General features: G+C 39.7%; 1 protein-coding gene across 5 annotated transcripts in view; it reads right to left on the reverse strand.

The window, feature by feature from the left end:
- Window positions 1–2149: 2149 nt before the first annotated feature.
- The window catches only part of CANX (calnexin), a 49625-nt gene continuing 37461 nt past the window's right edge, over window positions 2150–14313 (reverse strand). For all 5 annotated transcript variants that reach the window (XM_082323710.1, XM_082323709.1, XM_082323708.1 and 2 more), the window contains exons 2-15: window positions 13604–13792; window positions 13078–13151; window positions 12497–12555; window positions 12008–12149; window positions 10649–10730; window positions 9027–9219; window positions 7943–8132; window positions 6591–6704; window positions 5939–6095; window positions 5398–5613; window positions 4860–4979; window positions 4614–4755; window positions 4372–4463; window positions 2150–3495 (exon numbers count right to left, since the gene is read on the reverse strand). In XM_082323710.1, coding sequence (XP_082179836.1) covers window positions 3442–3495; window positions 4372–4463; window positions 4614–4755; window positions 4860–4979; window positions 5398–5613; window positions 5939–6095; window positions 6591–6704; window positions 7943–8132; window positions 9027–9219; window positions 10649–10730; window positions 12008–12149; window positions 12497–12555; window positions 13078–13151; window positions 13604–13789 — 1821 coding nt within the window. In that variant the 5' untranslated portion in view covers window positions 13790–13792 and the 3' untranslated portion in view covers window positions 2150–3441. The remainder of the gene's footprint in view (window positions 3496–4371; window positions 4464–4613; window positions 4756–4859; window positions 4980–5397; window positions 5614–5938; window positions 6096–6590; window positions 6705–7942; window positions 8133–9026; window positions 9220–10648; window positions 10731–12007; window positions 12150–12496; window positions 12556–13077; window positions 13152–13603; window positions 13793–14313) is intronic.

Genomic DNA, 14313 nt, shown 5'->3' on the forward strand with positions numbered 1-14313 from the left:
TTCTTTTGGGTCAAGACGTGAGCTTACCTAGCACCTGGAAAACACAGTCCCGTAGCAGAGAGAGTTAGTGATCACCTCACCAGGACGGGACACTGTCAGCTCTTCTTCATCACCTGCTGACCTGCTCCTTTCACTTCAAGTCAAACAGAAGTGATGAAGACTTGGGCAGTTTTGCTAATTAGACAAAGAAAGCCAAACAGATTTAAGTTTCTTTATTGATTAGTTTTTACATAATTTTTTTTTCCAAGTTGCATCTACAGGTACCTTTTTGAAATGGACAGGTCTTTTCTGCAAATTAAATCACAGTCCTTGTTCAGCAACACTAAAAAAAAAAAAAAAAAAACAAAACACACAACACAAACCCAAGAAACCCTTTTTGAAACCATGAGGCAACGGTGGTATTAACTGGGGAACAGTTAGGGATGGCAAGCAGTCACAAGCCCTACACACCTAACCACAGCCTAAGTGGAGCACTGCTTTTGAGGAAGGAGCAAGGGAAAAGCAAGAGACAACCACACAGATGTACATCTCCTAGCAATTAGCACTTGCAAGAATCCCTCCTCAGGCCCAGGAGTCAATCTTAAAAACAGACATTCACAATGCATTTTATAGGTCACAGCCTCAAACCGTGATAATTCGCTATTACCCAGACCCAGAAAGGATAGATCACATCCAGTGACGCTTCTAGAACAGGTTAGTTGGTTAGCTGCATCTTTACAAACTCCAGGGGAAAAACTGGTTTCAGCATTTCTACTGCCTTGTGTTTCAGACCCTGTCTGCACCTGCTCCCCTAGGGTTTTGTTTTGATTTACCATCTCAGTCTAACCCCCCCACCTCCATCTTCAGACACAGCATGTTCAGCTAAGTAGAGCATCCTTTTCAGAAGCCGTCACTCATAAAAGGCCCAAATACACTTTCAGGTATTTGTAACAGTTCCAAATCTAGTTCACAGGTTACAACCAGCTAGAGCTTCAGGCCTTCGAAAACACAGCTATGCTTTAAAAGTCCTCAGGACAAGCAGATACCTAATTTTTCCTCAAAGACTTTAAAAACATAAGTAATTCTGAGGTTAAACGGAGCCACCCAAGTCAGAAAGCAGGATAAAAAGTAACTTTGGAGTTGTCTATCCATTTTGGAAAGTCTTCATTTATTGTAGTGATTATTTAAGAAGCATACACTATGGTATCAAAAAAAGCCATAACATGCAGACGGGAGACCTTTTCAGGAGATTTAGCAGAAGCAAATGTAGATTTACAATTAGCTTTAATATAATACTATTTAAAAGCTGATAGCAGATCTTATGTTCACTTTTTATGCTTTTAAAGAACATGTATGCACATGAATTGTTCAGGAATTTAAGGCAATTTGCATACTAAGGTAAAAAAAATTAGATTAATAGATTTTTATGTTGTGCCCAAAATGTTAGCTGAATTGAAACCATTTACATATACTTCATCTCAAAGGACTGAGAGTCATAAATAGCAGCTGCTCCTTGATAAAAATACAGTCCTGAGAACAAGCCAGTAGCAATGCTTAAGCTATGACATCTTCCATGTCAGAGTATAAGCTATTTTTGCAATAAGGAGCAGTATTTACCAGGTGTTCAACAGGCAAAGGCATTCTAAACATGCAATAGCTTCCAACAGAAGTCTGAAATTACTTTCAGTATCTTGCTTACAATAGTTTATTTGCACACTGCAGAAAGATCAAGAAATCCTGCTACGCATTTGTGATCACTAATATTTCAAACACAACAACCAAGGGATACAACATAAGGACAGGCAGCAAAAGATGTTTTACAAAAAACCCCAAAAACCAAGTCTTTTAGTAATTGGTTAGATTGTTTGCAAGGTAATTGGAACACTCTTCCCTCCCCAACCCCTGGGATTTATTCCCCACGCTATACCTATGCTATGACCAAACAACACCGGAGTGTTTAAATTCAGTGCAAGAGTAATTTCAGGACATTTAATTTCACTCTAAACAAAGGCAAAAGTTTATCTATATAGACATCCAAATGCCAACATATTCAGTACAGTGTAATGAAGTTACATACATTTCACCCTCAGAGGTATGCTTTTGTAGTGATCACCTGCATTCCACAAAAAGAGAAAGTGTTTGAAACAATATAATATGGTAGACTCAATGCTTTAAAAAAATTTATTCAGCTGGAATTGGAACTCCCTAACATTCACAATATAATTTAGGATGCATTTGTTACATGAAGAGCAGATAAAAGACTTAAACAGTTTCACATACCAGTTAAGATATTCCACATGCTCCTTCCCCACCTACAATACTGACATCTTGGTTGGTTTTGTTTTGTTTTGTTTTTTCTTAACAAATACTCAGTTGTCTACCTGACTACCTCCCCCATTTCTACAGGAGTAGACACTGATAACAGTAGAGGATATGGGACACTGTCCTATCCAGTGTTTGGACCCTGGAAAGGAGTAGGCCTAGCTATAAAAATAGTTTGATGATGAGCTGAACATGAAGCGCTCCAGCAACTGAGGCAAAGCTGCACTCAGAAAAAGCTGTATAGCCACACAGAAAGGAAACCATCAGTGGATGAACAGAGGGGAAACGGGGAAGTAGTCTAACACACTCTCCCCCCCCGCCCCACAAACAACCCATTAGCTTTACAAAAAAAAGAGTTCAAGAGCTAACAAAATCCATTATCTACAAGGTCCGCAGGATTAAATGCCATTTAAGATGATCCACTCCAAATGCTAGATCATTTGTCAACACTTAACAGGGCTTTAGCCATGCACACTATGCATATTTTATAGACTGACTAACCCCTTCCTTCCACCCCTTCTTCTTCTTTCCCCTCCCCCCAAAAGAATGAAGTTGATTGATTAGAGTTTCACTACTGGTTTCCCCATACATCCCCCCTAGTTTTGTTTTCTTTTGAGGGCAGAGGAGCTGTCAAATACATTGACAACTTTTCTTTAAACAATTATCAAATTTTAAGGGATATAGGGACATTGGTGCATTTAGGAATTTATGTATTTATAAAAAAAAACTCGTTATAAAACTGCATTTTTATCACCTAGCACTTTCAAGATTCATTGTTATTTTTCACTGATTAATGTATTAAATTAAGCCAAGGTTTGACACCAGAAAAGTTCTACCAATCTACTTAAAAACAGAAAAGAATATTTAAAACCAAAAATGAAAAGGTTAGTTATGTTACATTCCAAAATCCACAGCCCATTAAACACATTCTTTCTACAGGAATGATGTTCTTTAAAACAGATGATTGCAAATATTTTACTGCTAGACACTCCATTACATTGGATAGCGTGACTGGAACCTGTGGATGGTGAAATCTTGAGGTTTGTCCAAGTTTCAATGTAAGGTGTCCAAGGTCCTCTCCCAGAACCACGTTTGAAAAAAAAAAAAAAAAATCACAGATCAAGTTCTTAGGACTTTTTTTCAATCTTTCCTTGGCTTTCTGTTTCTGGGTGATCTATTCACAGTTTCCTCCTCCTGCAAGAAAGTAATTTGTGTAAACATCAAGGAAATAAAATCTAAGAATACCCTTAAAAAAAACCAAAACAAAACAACATTTTGAGCAAATCTACAAAGAGGACAATCTACTTTCATTTCTACATTAGGATTTAATTTTTAGGAAGGACCTACTGCTGTTATTATCCTTCCTTTCTATACATGGCAAACACAAATCCTCTTGTTTTTACAATGGATGTACACTATCTGCTGAGAGTACTCGACAACTTCTGTTGCTGTGAGAATTCCTTTAACTTCAAGCAACACTCCACCCATTAAGTCAGCCATTATCATAGAATCATAGAATTGTTAAGGCTGGAAAAGACCTCCAAGATCACTGAGTCCAACCGTTAATCTAACTGCCAGGTCCACCTCTAAACCATGTCCCTAAGCACCACATCCACAACGTTTTTTGAACACTTCCAGGGACTGTGATTGCACCACTTGCCTGGGCAGTCTGTTCCAATGCCTGACCACTCTCTCTGCAAAGAAATTTTTCCCAGTATCTAATCTAAATCTCCCCTGGCAGTGTTAGTGTGGAGTACCTAAGAGGTCACACATCCTGACTGCATACAAAGCTGAACAAGCCTTCTGCCTCAAGAAGATGCATTCCACACAATCCCATTCCTTTCAATGCAGGGTCTATGGCAGTGCCTTTAGCAAGGTGCCCAGCTCTGCTGAAGTTGGCCACAGCAATTCCTATTCTGCAGGGTGATTAAGTTTTTCGAAGTTCTCACACTGGGAGGGAGTATCACATGAGCCAGGTTTACTTTTAAACACTTTAGTGAGGCTTGTTCTACAAGACTTAATAAAAAAAAAAAAAGCCCAAGACTTCCCTCAAAGATTAAGCACTCTTACCTCTGATGCAGGTTTCCTGTCCTCTTCCTCCTCCTCTTCCTCCTCCTCTTGACTAGCACTTCCTATATCAGCATCACTTTTCTGCTTCTCTTCTAAAGGAAATAAAAAACTCCAACTCATTGTCTTTTCATTAAGACTTACCTTCAGTTCACCATTGACTTTACTCCATGTTTGCCAATCCTGCTGTTTTATTCTACCAGAGAGAAAACTCAAACTGATTCAAGATTACCTAGTTTACCTACCTAGCTTTTCCTCATTTGCTTCCTCCTCCTCCTCCTCCTCTTCTTCCTTGCCCCCTTTCTCTTTTTCTTCTTCTTTCTCCTCGTCCATCACATCAGGCTGAGGAGCATCAGTCTTTTTGTATTCTGCAGCACTTGGCTGTTTCTAGAAGAATTGTCAAAACCAGGAAATGATTTGTGACATTAAGGCACATTTTGCTGGTTCTCTTTTTAAACATTATACTACTAATTATCGGAGGAAATACATACCTTCCCAGAACAGCAGAAAAGGACAACAAGGAACACTGGCAAAGCCACAGTGAGGATATAGACTACCCAAAGCCAGGGACGCTCTTCAGCAGCTGCCATCATCTGGCCCACAACACCAGGCTATAAGATAAGAAGAACTGTCAAATTTTATGTCATACAGCAAGTTGTAGCAGTGAAGTTTAAGCTACGGAATTTTCAAATAGGCTTTTTGCAACTTTGAACGTTATATTTCATACCTAAAAAAAAATGAAAGCTAACCTGCACAAGTACTTTTTCCATAGTTTACAAATGAAGAATTAGACTAAAGACAACAGCCCAATTGTCACAGCAAAAACCTCATAAAATAGCAGTGAGTACTCACTGCCACTTATAGCAACCATTGCCATATTATAATTAGGAACTGAGGTTCCAATCTGGTTTATCATAACCCCTATCCTTGGTACATATAGGTATATATTGATAAAGACTGTGGGAGAGAACAGCAGCAATGCTCCTACTGTTCCAGTCAGAAGCACACACTTTAACCTTTATCTCTCACCTCTGCAGCACCATCAGCTGCCTTTTTCAGTCCCCATCCGTCACTGGCCCAATCATCAGCCACAGCTCTTTCAGTACAGATGATAAAGTTGTCAAAAAAGATGTCAGAAGTCATTGACCATAGCTCAAGTCCCACAGCACTGAAGGGAGTCATCTTGAAAGGTTCCAAGTCTTCAAAGAAATCTGGGTTTGGGATCTTCCTAGGTTTCCATATACCCTAGGAAAGACAAAAGCCATTCAGCCTCACCTGCCATAATACAATTTTTAGTTTTCAGCCCATTTCGAACTAAGAGAAAGACCAATCCATTGAACTTAATTATGATGTCTGTGAGTGCAACTCATCAGGTTTTGGGAATCAATTTTCATTTGTGCTACAAAGAAGTGAAGCCAGTTAAGAAAACACTTTGAATGGGTCCACCTGAAGCACAGTACAACCATGACAGTATTTGTATTCCTAATTACACTGGCTGAATCTAAATCATTCTGCTTTTTGTAAGAGAAATGCTGCATTGGCCAGCAATTCAAGCAATGAAAACACCAACCTGATAGTTCACATTATCAATCATAGGAGGCTTCCATTTGCCTTTGTAGTTTGGATTGTCAATCATTGGTCGCTGCCAGGTACCACAGCCAGGGGCTGTCTCACATTTAGGATTTGCAATCTGAGGTGCCTCCCATTCACCGTCCATATCCTCATCCCTGGAAAGGGAAATTCAGTTTTGAAGTCCGCCCTTTGTCTTTATACAGAGTAATGTATCAGACAACGTCTGATTTCTGGGAATTTTAAATCCCTACCATAAAATGGAGATACTGAAACTTTGTATAGCACTGGTCTATAAGTAAAGGCACCACAGAAGGAAGGAGGATTTCAAGAAGTAGCTTGGAAGCACAGAAACTCAACAAAAGCCAGTCCCTGAACACAGCCTCCCCTGCCACCCCTTCCAAGTATGGTACAACTGCAAGATGACCATCGCTGCCCTGTTCAGCTTACAACCACAGAACAGCAGAGTTGAAAAGTGCACAAGTGAACACAAGACTCCTCAGACCAACTCTGCCTTCTGCTTTTGAAGCAAGATAGCCTGAATCGACAACTTTTTTAGCAAGCAGCAATGAACTAGCTATTCTTATACTTGTAAGAGCCAGTACCAAAGCCATGAAATATTTGTTGTGATTTATAAGAGGCAGCAAACATACCAATCTTCAGGCTTCTCAGCATCAGGGTCCGCTACATATTCTGGCTCATCATCCAGCCAGCCTTCTGGTTTCACAGCATTTTCATCTGCGATCTTTGCAGGAGCATCCTCATCCCTTAAGAACAGAATATTATGTATTAACACACACGACATAGAAGTTCTTAACCCCAAGGCATGATTCTACAGACTCTGAAAAAGCCCACTGATCTAGCCAACCAGCTAGCTTCAGTTCTGATAGGGTAACCATAACACCATGATTTCAGAACAGAATTGCCTTGCAATCTGTTACCTATACATGTGCCTCATAGCACAGTCATAGCACCAACTGTAAGGTAATACTGCTTGTTTTTTAAAACCAACCTAGAAAGGTTACAGCAAATCCCATATCTTAGTGGTCACTGCAAACACACATTGAGCTTGAAATTGAGTCCATGGTTCACAAAGCATAGGTTCAAAGACAGAAACCCAGTATCAGTTTCTGATTTAGGATGTCAGATAGTTCAGTCACTTGTAACTATGCATTACACAACTACAAACATCTTACAGTTATACCTTCTGCAGCTCATCTTTTGATCTCATCAAAGATGAGAGCATCAGCTAGCATAGCTGTTTCAGTAAAACCTTTATCTGTGGCCAGCATAGTAACAGGAACACTAAACAGTAACTCCCAGAGGACACGGATCCTGTCTGCCTTTGTCTACCAAACTGCTGCTCAGGCACCTAAACCAACTGTGTTCCGATTACAAGGGTGAGACTGAAAACCTTCTATAAGTCATCTGGAGCCCTCAAGACAAGAAAGATGTGGACCTTTTAGTGGCCTTCCTCTGGATCCATTCTAAGATGATCAGAGGGCTGGAGCACCTCTGGTATGAAGACAGGCTGAAGGAATTGGGGTTGTTCAGCCTGGAGAAGAAAAGGTTCCGGGGAGACCTTATGGTGGCCTTCCAATACTTAAAGGGGGCTTATAGAAAAGAGGAGAGACTCTTCATAAGGGCAGATAGCAATAGGACAAGGGGGAATGGTTTCAAACTGAAAGAGGGGAAGTTTAGATTAAATGTTAGGAAAAAACTCTTTACTCAAAGGATGGTGAGGCACTGGAACAGGTTGCCCAGAGAGGCTGTGGATGCCCTGTCCCTGGCAGTGTTCAAGACCAGGTTGGGCAGGGCCCTGAGCAACCTGGTCTAGGAGGTGGCATCCCTGCCCATGGCAGGGGGGCTGGAGTTAGATGATCTTTAAGGTCCCTTCCAGCCCAAGCCATTCTATTATTTTATGATTCTATGATTTTATTTTATTTGATCAGGACCAAATTATCAGGCCAAGGCCTCCCTCAATTCCACCTCTCCAACAGCTTACCAGTCATCTGGTTTAACAGCATCTGGGTCTGGGATTTTTGGTCTCTCATCCCAGTCCTCAGGCTTCTGGTCATTTGGGTCCTCAATCTCTCGGGGTGGATTCACAGGAGGAGACATATCATTTAGCAAATTCCCACTGTTGACAACTGTTTGATCAACCAGTATTTCAAAACTATTATCAGGATTCAAGACTGTAAGGAAAAAAATTGATGTAACCATTACATATGTGATACAAAGCATGCATCAAAGTATCACTCATCCCCACTGTACAACTTCAGCAATCCAAGCTACTACCTACCCAGCAACTGTTGTAAAGAATTGTTAAGAATCTTTCTCCTTATGCCAAAGTATAACTAGTGATGATGTACCACATCTCACCTTGTGAGAAAGAAGACTCATTGCAGGAGTCCTACTTTAAATATGCTAAAAGCACAAAGAAGCTTGTAGAGTGATTTACCAGTTACCACTGCAAGTTGGCTTTGGCACAATAAGTATTGCTTTAGTAGTAACATATGTATTCACATTCTACTCAAGAATAAGACTCCCTACTACTGACTCACAGGATTTTAATCTCACTCCTTTATCCATTGCTGTCTCTTTAGTAAGAAAAGCTAGAGAGATCCTCCTGAGAACTCCCTGAAAGATTTTAGTCATAGCTAATATACCAGATCAGACACTCTACTTCAAGAACCACTGAGTTTGGTGCTATGAAAGCAGCAAGAAAAAAAAAGACTATCCCTCTAAATCTAAAGCCTAGTATACCTCAAATTACTAGGGGGCAGCATTCAAGCAGTTTATAAATGTTGATAATTATTTTGGATATACTTAGCATATCAAGTCACACACAACTGCTCTGAAATTCAGTTCTCCTTTAACTATTAAGTTCAAGGTCTTACGACCTTTCTTACATGAATCAAGACTTCTTGCAAGGAAGAAATAAGCCTTTCTGTAAAATGATCAGTTTTTGCATTCAGAGCCTTCAATGGTAGACACAAATATTCAGTTGTTCACCTGGCTCATTTTATGAGCTTTTGATTCAGGAAACAGTAGTAGTTACTAACATGCATAGTTAACAGTCACCATACCCAGAGTATAAAGATGGGTCTTCTTATCAGTAAAGTAAGTCTTCAGGTCTGCATCTGGACGCTTTGCATGCTTCTCCTCATATTTGCCAGTCTTTGGGTTTTTGTGCCGGAAGATGAAGTGCAATTTATAGTCCTCTCCACATTTGTCAGGACCAAACATGATTGTATATGGAGTTTTGTCATGGAACTGATCCTTTAAAAACAATGTAAAGCTTCATTCCATTATTTTGAAATACAACTTAAGTCACTGCCTGGCATAAGAACTCCCAATTCATTAGAAATTATTCTGCAACTTGGATATCAAGCCAGTGAAGTATCCACACTAAAGCTTGTATGATGAACACAAGCCTCTAGAGAAAGCACCAGAATAATCCCAGCTACTTGATTTTGCACCTTTGGTCTCTACTTTCCAGATGGAAAACAACAGCTATTCAAGTGTTATCAAAAAGATAAATGTGACAACCACAATGTTTAAGTATATCTCTACATTACAATAAAGGATTTTAAAAGCTATCAATATAGAATTATCAGTTACTGGTAATAATGAACAACCAGCTAGTCCAGCGAGTTTCTTTCACACAAAGTGATACGCAGCATTAAAAGTGAGACAGAGTTGTATTTAGTTTACACACTTACTAGCTGGTGTACTGTCTCAATCTGAGCGCTAACTGGATATAATCTCACCTTTGAACACTGCAAGCAAGTCTATTTGTTCTTGCTAGTGTTATCTTAAAATTCAATGCACATATGAAACTGGTTAGACAGTCAAGTAGTCTTTTGAGTGTCTTTTTTTAATAATTTGGAATCTGTAGTAATAATATAACTCCAACGAGACTGCAGAAGGAAAGGAGAAGGATGGGTAACAAGTCATAAAAGGCACTTCCTATGAAGTCTAGGAAGACGGCTAAAGAAAACCCACAGGCTACACAAGCCTATGAAAGGTGACCCAGCAGTTAAGCTTTGTCTGAGTAGGCTAAACCACTTTAGAGTGGTTGAGAGGAGAGAAAATCATTGAGAGGAGAGAGGGGAGAAAATTATTCTTAATCCTTAGGAGTTGTAGCATGGTCTCTTCCATTGACCACACTTTTAAGACAATGCATTCAAGGGTCATTTATGAAGCAAATGGTTCTATATAGCTAGTGTGTGCAGCTGAACTTATAAGGTTGTATGCAGTCCAACCTCTCAAGACTTTTTTTTTTTAAGTATACCCAGTAACTGACAAGTAGGTTCACATGTCAAAGACAAGGCAATAAATGCAAGGTATATTTTTATTTATTTGCACTAGTCTGTTTTAGAAGATGAAACATGGTATCTTCCTTCTGGGCAACAGTTTCCTGAGAAGGTTTCTCCTCATACACTGGCTACTGTAAGATACCTCTTTGGTCCTAGAACCTAGGGAAATTTAAAGTATTGCAGACTTTAGCAAAGGTCTGGAACTGCTCAGCTACTAGGAAACTCCAGAGTTTTCACTCAAGAGGCCACAAACTGCTGAGTGCAAAGTACTTCGGAGATCAGGCCCTAAATACACCCCACTGCCTTTATTGAAGAAGTTTCTTCAGGAAGAAGCAAAATGAAAAAAGTTTTCTTTTACAGCTAATACTCGAAGTAGCAGCATTACTCACCAGGTTCAATTCAGGGGTTTTTGAAAGCAATTTCACATAGGCCCCACCACACTCTATTCCATTTTGGAAGTTTACTTCATACCTAATTTTAGTTTTAGAGAAGGGGAGAATATGTTATACATGAGGAAAAATTACTTCTGTAATACACAATTACCATTTCCAAGTACAAATTAAGAGTAAGACTGTTTTGTTGTTGTTTGCTTTAAATCACATGTCCAGTGAATATTAAAAATACATGCTGCACTCTAAGGACTAAGCATATATTCATAAGGGCCTAAGAAACAAGAAAAAACCCGAGAATTTAGAAGACTTCACCTGACAGAAAAGATTAAAGGAATTGAATGCTGGTCTAGATTATGATCTAGAAGTAGAGAGAAAGAAGAAAAAGCTTCCCAGTACATAAGAAACTGCAACAGAGATTAAGGCAAGCCAATTATTTTCCCCACAGCTACTATGGCACAGACAACTCAATCTGCAAGACCACCAAAGCAACAACAATAGGATCCTAGGAGAAGCCCCTTTAGGGTTATAAGCATACAACGGTATATTTGGGGATGCCAAGGAGTCTGAAAAAATCAAAACATCTCTGTCAGGAACAGGCTAAGTATGCTTGATCCTCTCTCAATGCCAGCAGCTGGAGCGGATGACCACTGAGATTTATTTTTAGCCTTGTATTTTGAGCCAAAACTAGAACAGTCATGCAAAGCAAAGTGACCAATTCATTATCTTGTGCAAATACAAATTAGCTTACTCTTTGTTTAAAACTGATAAAGTAGGCAATAATCCACAACTCAACTGTTCTCACTGACTTTTTTTCCCCCCTTCTTGCTAGTCTAACACACATGCAAGTGGATTCTTCTACACCAGTCACGGCCAAACAGAGCTAGGCAAGCTGTTCATCTTCCATGACAGATGAACTAAGGAAGAAGGAAACGAGTGCATCTTTACCACTCTGTCCACTCCACCTCAGAAACAGGGCGCAGTTTACCGCATAAGGAAACGCCCTGACCTACATACAGACCAGCTTTTCTCCAAAAGGACAAGGACTTTCACAATTAGCAGTACACAAGTCAGTTGCCTGACCTTGTTACTACAATTAAATTAACTGAAGTCCCAAGATAGGTTACCAAGTGTAGTTTTCATACTTCTTTTCAGGCTTCAGAGGGACCCATGCTGTTCCTAACTTGCCACTTTAGGAATATGGGTTGCCATTTCACTTGAAACAGTATAATAATAGGTTACAGCATCTTGTGTCATCTAGACCCCCCCAGTCAACAAAAAAATCAGCTATGGAAATAACCTCAGCCTGCTATCATGTCACCCTTGAAATAACAGAACACTAAGTTATCCTTTACTTACTGTATAATAAGGGGTTTGGTATCAAACACAAAAGGCTTTGAAAGTTTGGATGAAATTGCATGATGCTTGGCTCGGGTTACCAATACAAGCCCTTTGTCTCCTGGAAGCTTAGTGTCCTTCATGTCTTGGACTTCCCATTTACCTGGAGAGAAATTAACCACATGTTATCAAAACTCATTCAAGACAGTCTTTGTTTAGCCCAATTTTGAACAAGGTAGTCAGCATTCCAAAATAACACCCTACAGGGTACCTTATCAAGTTATTAGCATAACATCTTCACTAAAAATTATTTTAAAATCTCCACGTCAATATTTTGTCTAAATGAGAACTACACTTTATATTCTTATTCAGGTACATAAACAGTCCTCCCATGTTCTTCAATGAATATAATTTTCACTGGGAAACAAAAAACAAAGGCTTCCACCTCTTCTTCAGGTATTACAAAAGACATCAGAAACATCTATCATCCAAAACCTGGATTGGACTCACCATCATATTTGGCAATCTCATCATCCGTATCATCTTTTTTTGCTCTGGAAAGGATCCACCTAGAAGACAGACATCCAATAGTAAAAAAAAAAAAAAAACCACCATACCTTTTTCCACTAAAAATCCTGCCCTTAAGAGAAGCCTTACTGTCCTATGACTATACCCCAGTGTCTTGATCCCCTGAGGAGTTCTAGCCCCAAGCCTGCAAAGTTTTCTGCATTTACCACTTCCCACCCCACCCCCAAAGTAGGCTCATGGCCTCAGTGTCTTGCTCTTGCAAAAAAAAAAAAAATATTAGTACCTCACCATCCTCGCATTACCTGAAGAAAGTGAAAAGTCAGATGAGGATTAAAACATTACACATGTATGGCTCACCTCCCCCTTGTTACTAGAACTTAAGGAACTACTAGTTTAGCTCAGCACTCTAACAGCCAGGCACATATAGTCGCTGCTGTAATCCTCACCAACCACTGCCTTTTGATTCAACTTTGAATAACACAGGCTTTAGTGAGGGTTTCATTGCCTTTCACCAAATTTTTAAATTATTTGCTATACTGAATAATCCTCCAGATTATACTCACCCATCCAAAGTTCCTTTATCAAAGGACTCCGCAAAATACACCTCACCAGTTGGGACTGGGGCCCTGTAGGTAACCTATTGGAGAAGAGAGGCATTTATGCACCTTTCAAAGTGCATTCTCTACACTGAAGAAATACAGGCATATACAGCTCACATGCCCTGTCTACACTCATGTACAGCTTATCTGGAACACTCTTGCAGCATAAATACAGAAGTTACATAAATATTGCTGCTTGTGCCAAGCCATTGTGCTCTTGTCTGCAACTAAAACTAAAGTATATAGCTGGAAACGTTAGCATTAACTCCTAATAATCACATCACAGGTTTCAAGGGTGGATCTAAGTTTTCAGGAAGAACGTGGGGGACATGAGAACGGGAATGAAACAGCTAGGCTTAATTCCGAGCCCTACTCCCAAATAATATCACAACATGTTAAATGTTAGCAAAGTAAAGACAACTCCAATCAGACTTACATTAATCACAACACAAGCAGTAATTCAATTTTTAAAAGAAGTTCCATGCCAAACCTTTGGAGTTGGAGGAGGAGTGCTCGTTTCAGGTTTTGACTCTTCTACCTCCTCAATGCCATCGTCCAAGTCATCCTCAATATCAACTACATCATCACCATCATTGTCATCATCCATATCATGTGCCTGGACAGCAAGAGTTCCAAGAGCAAGCAGGGTCACATACAGTAGCCATTTCAGCTCCATGATCTGGATAAATAAAACAAGGCAAAGACATTAAATCAGTGCTGCATGCAGAGCGAGGCATTGCTTCTCAGTACAAAATCAAGCATCCAAGACAACAGGTGAAGTGCCTATCCATACCACTGAAAGAAAAGTGCAAACTTATCTTTTCAGCTCTTATTTACTGCATCTGGCTGGTTGAGACAGCTCTAAAAGCTGGAGAGGAATACAACATTTTGTATTTAATACAAAACATACATTAACTGAGTGGAGGACCACGTGTGCAAGTTCGCAGATCATGCTGCAGAAATGTCATGATTTTGCTATTACACTGCCACAGTCCGTGAGCAGAACAGCACACACATGTACACAACACCACAACCTATGTACCTGCAAAAGCCTAAACAGAAAACCGATTTCTTTCTTATGAAGGACTTTAAATGCCTCATGCAGAAACTGAGATTTCCATTCAGTTCAGGAACTGAAATACAATTAGCTAGGTCTTTCAAGCAGAGAGTAATCTACAGAGTAATCAATTCTGTCTCCTG

Source organism: Platalea leucorodia, assembly GCF_965183815.1.
Source record: "Platalea leucorodia genome assembly, chromosome: 11".
Classification (NCBI taxonomy): domain Eukaryota; kingdom Metazoa; phylum Chordata; class Aves; order Pelecaniformes; family Threskiornithidae; genus Platalea; species Platalea leucorodia.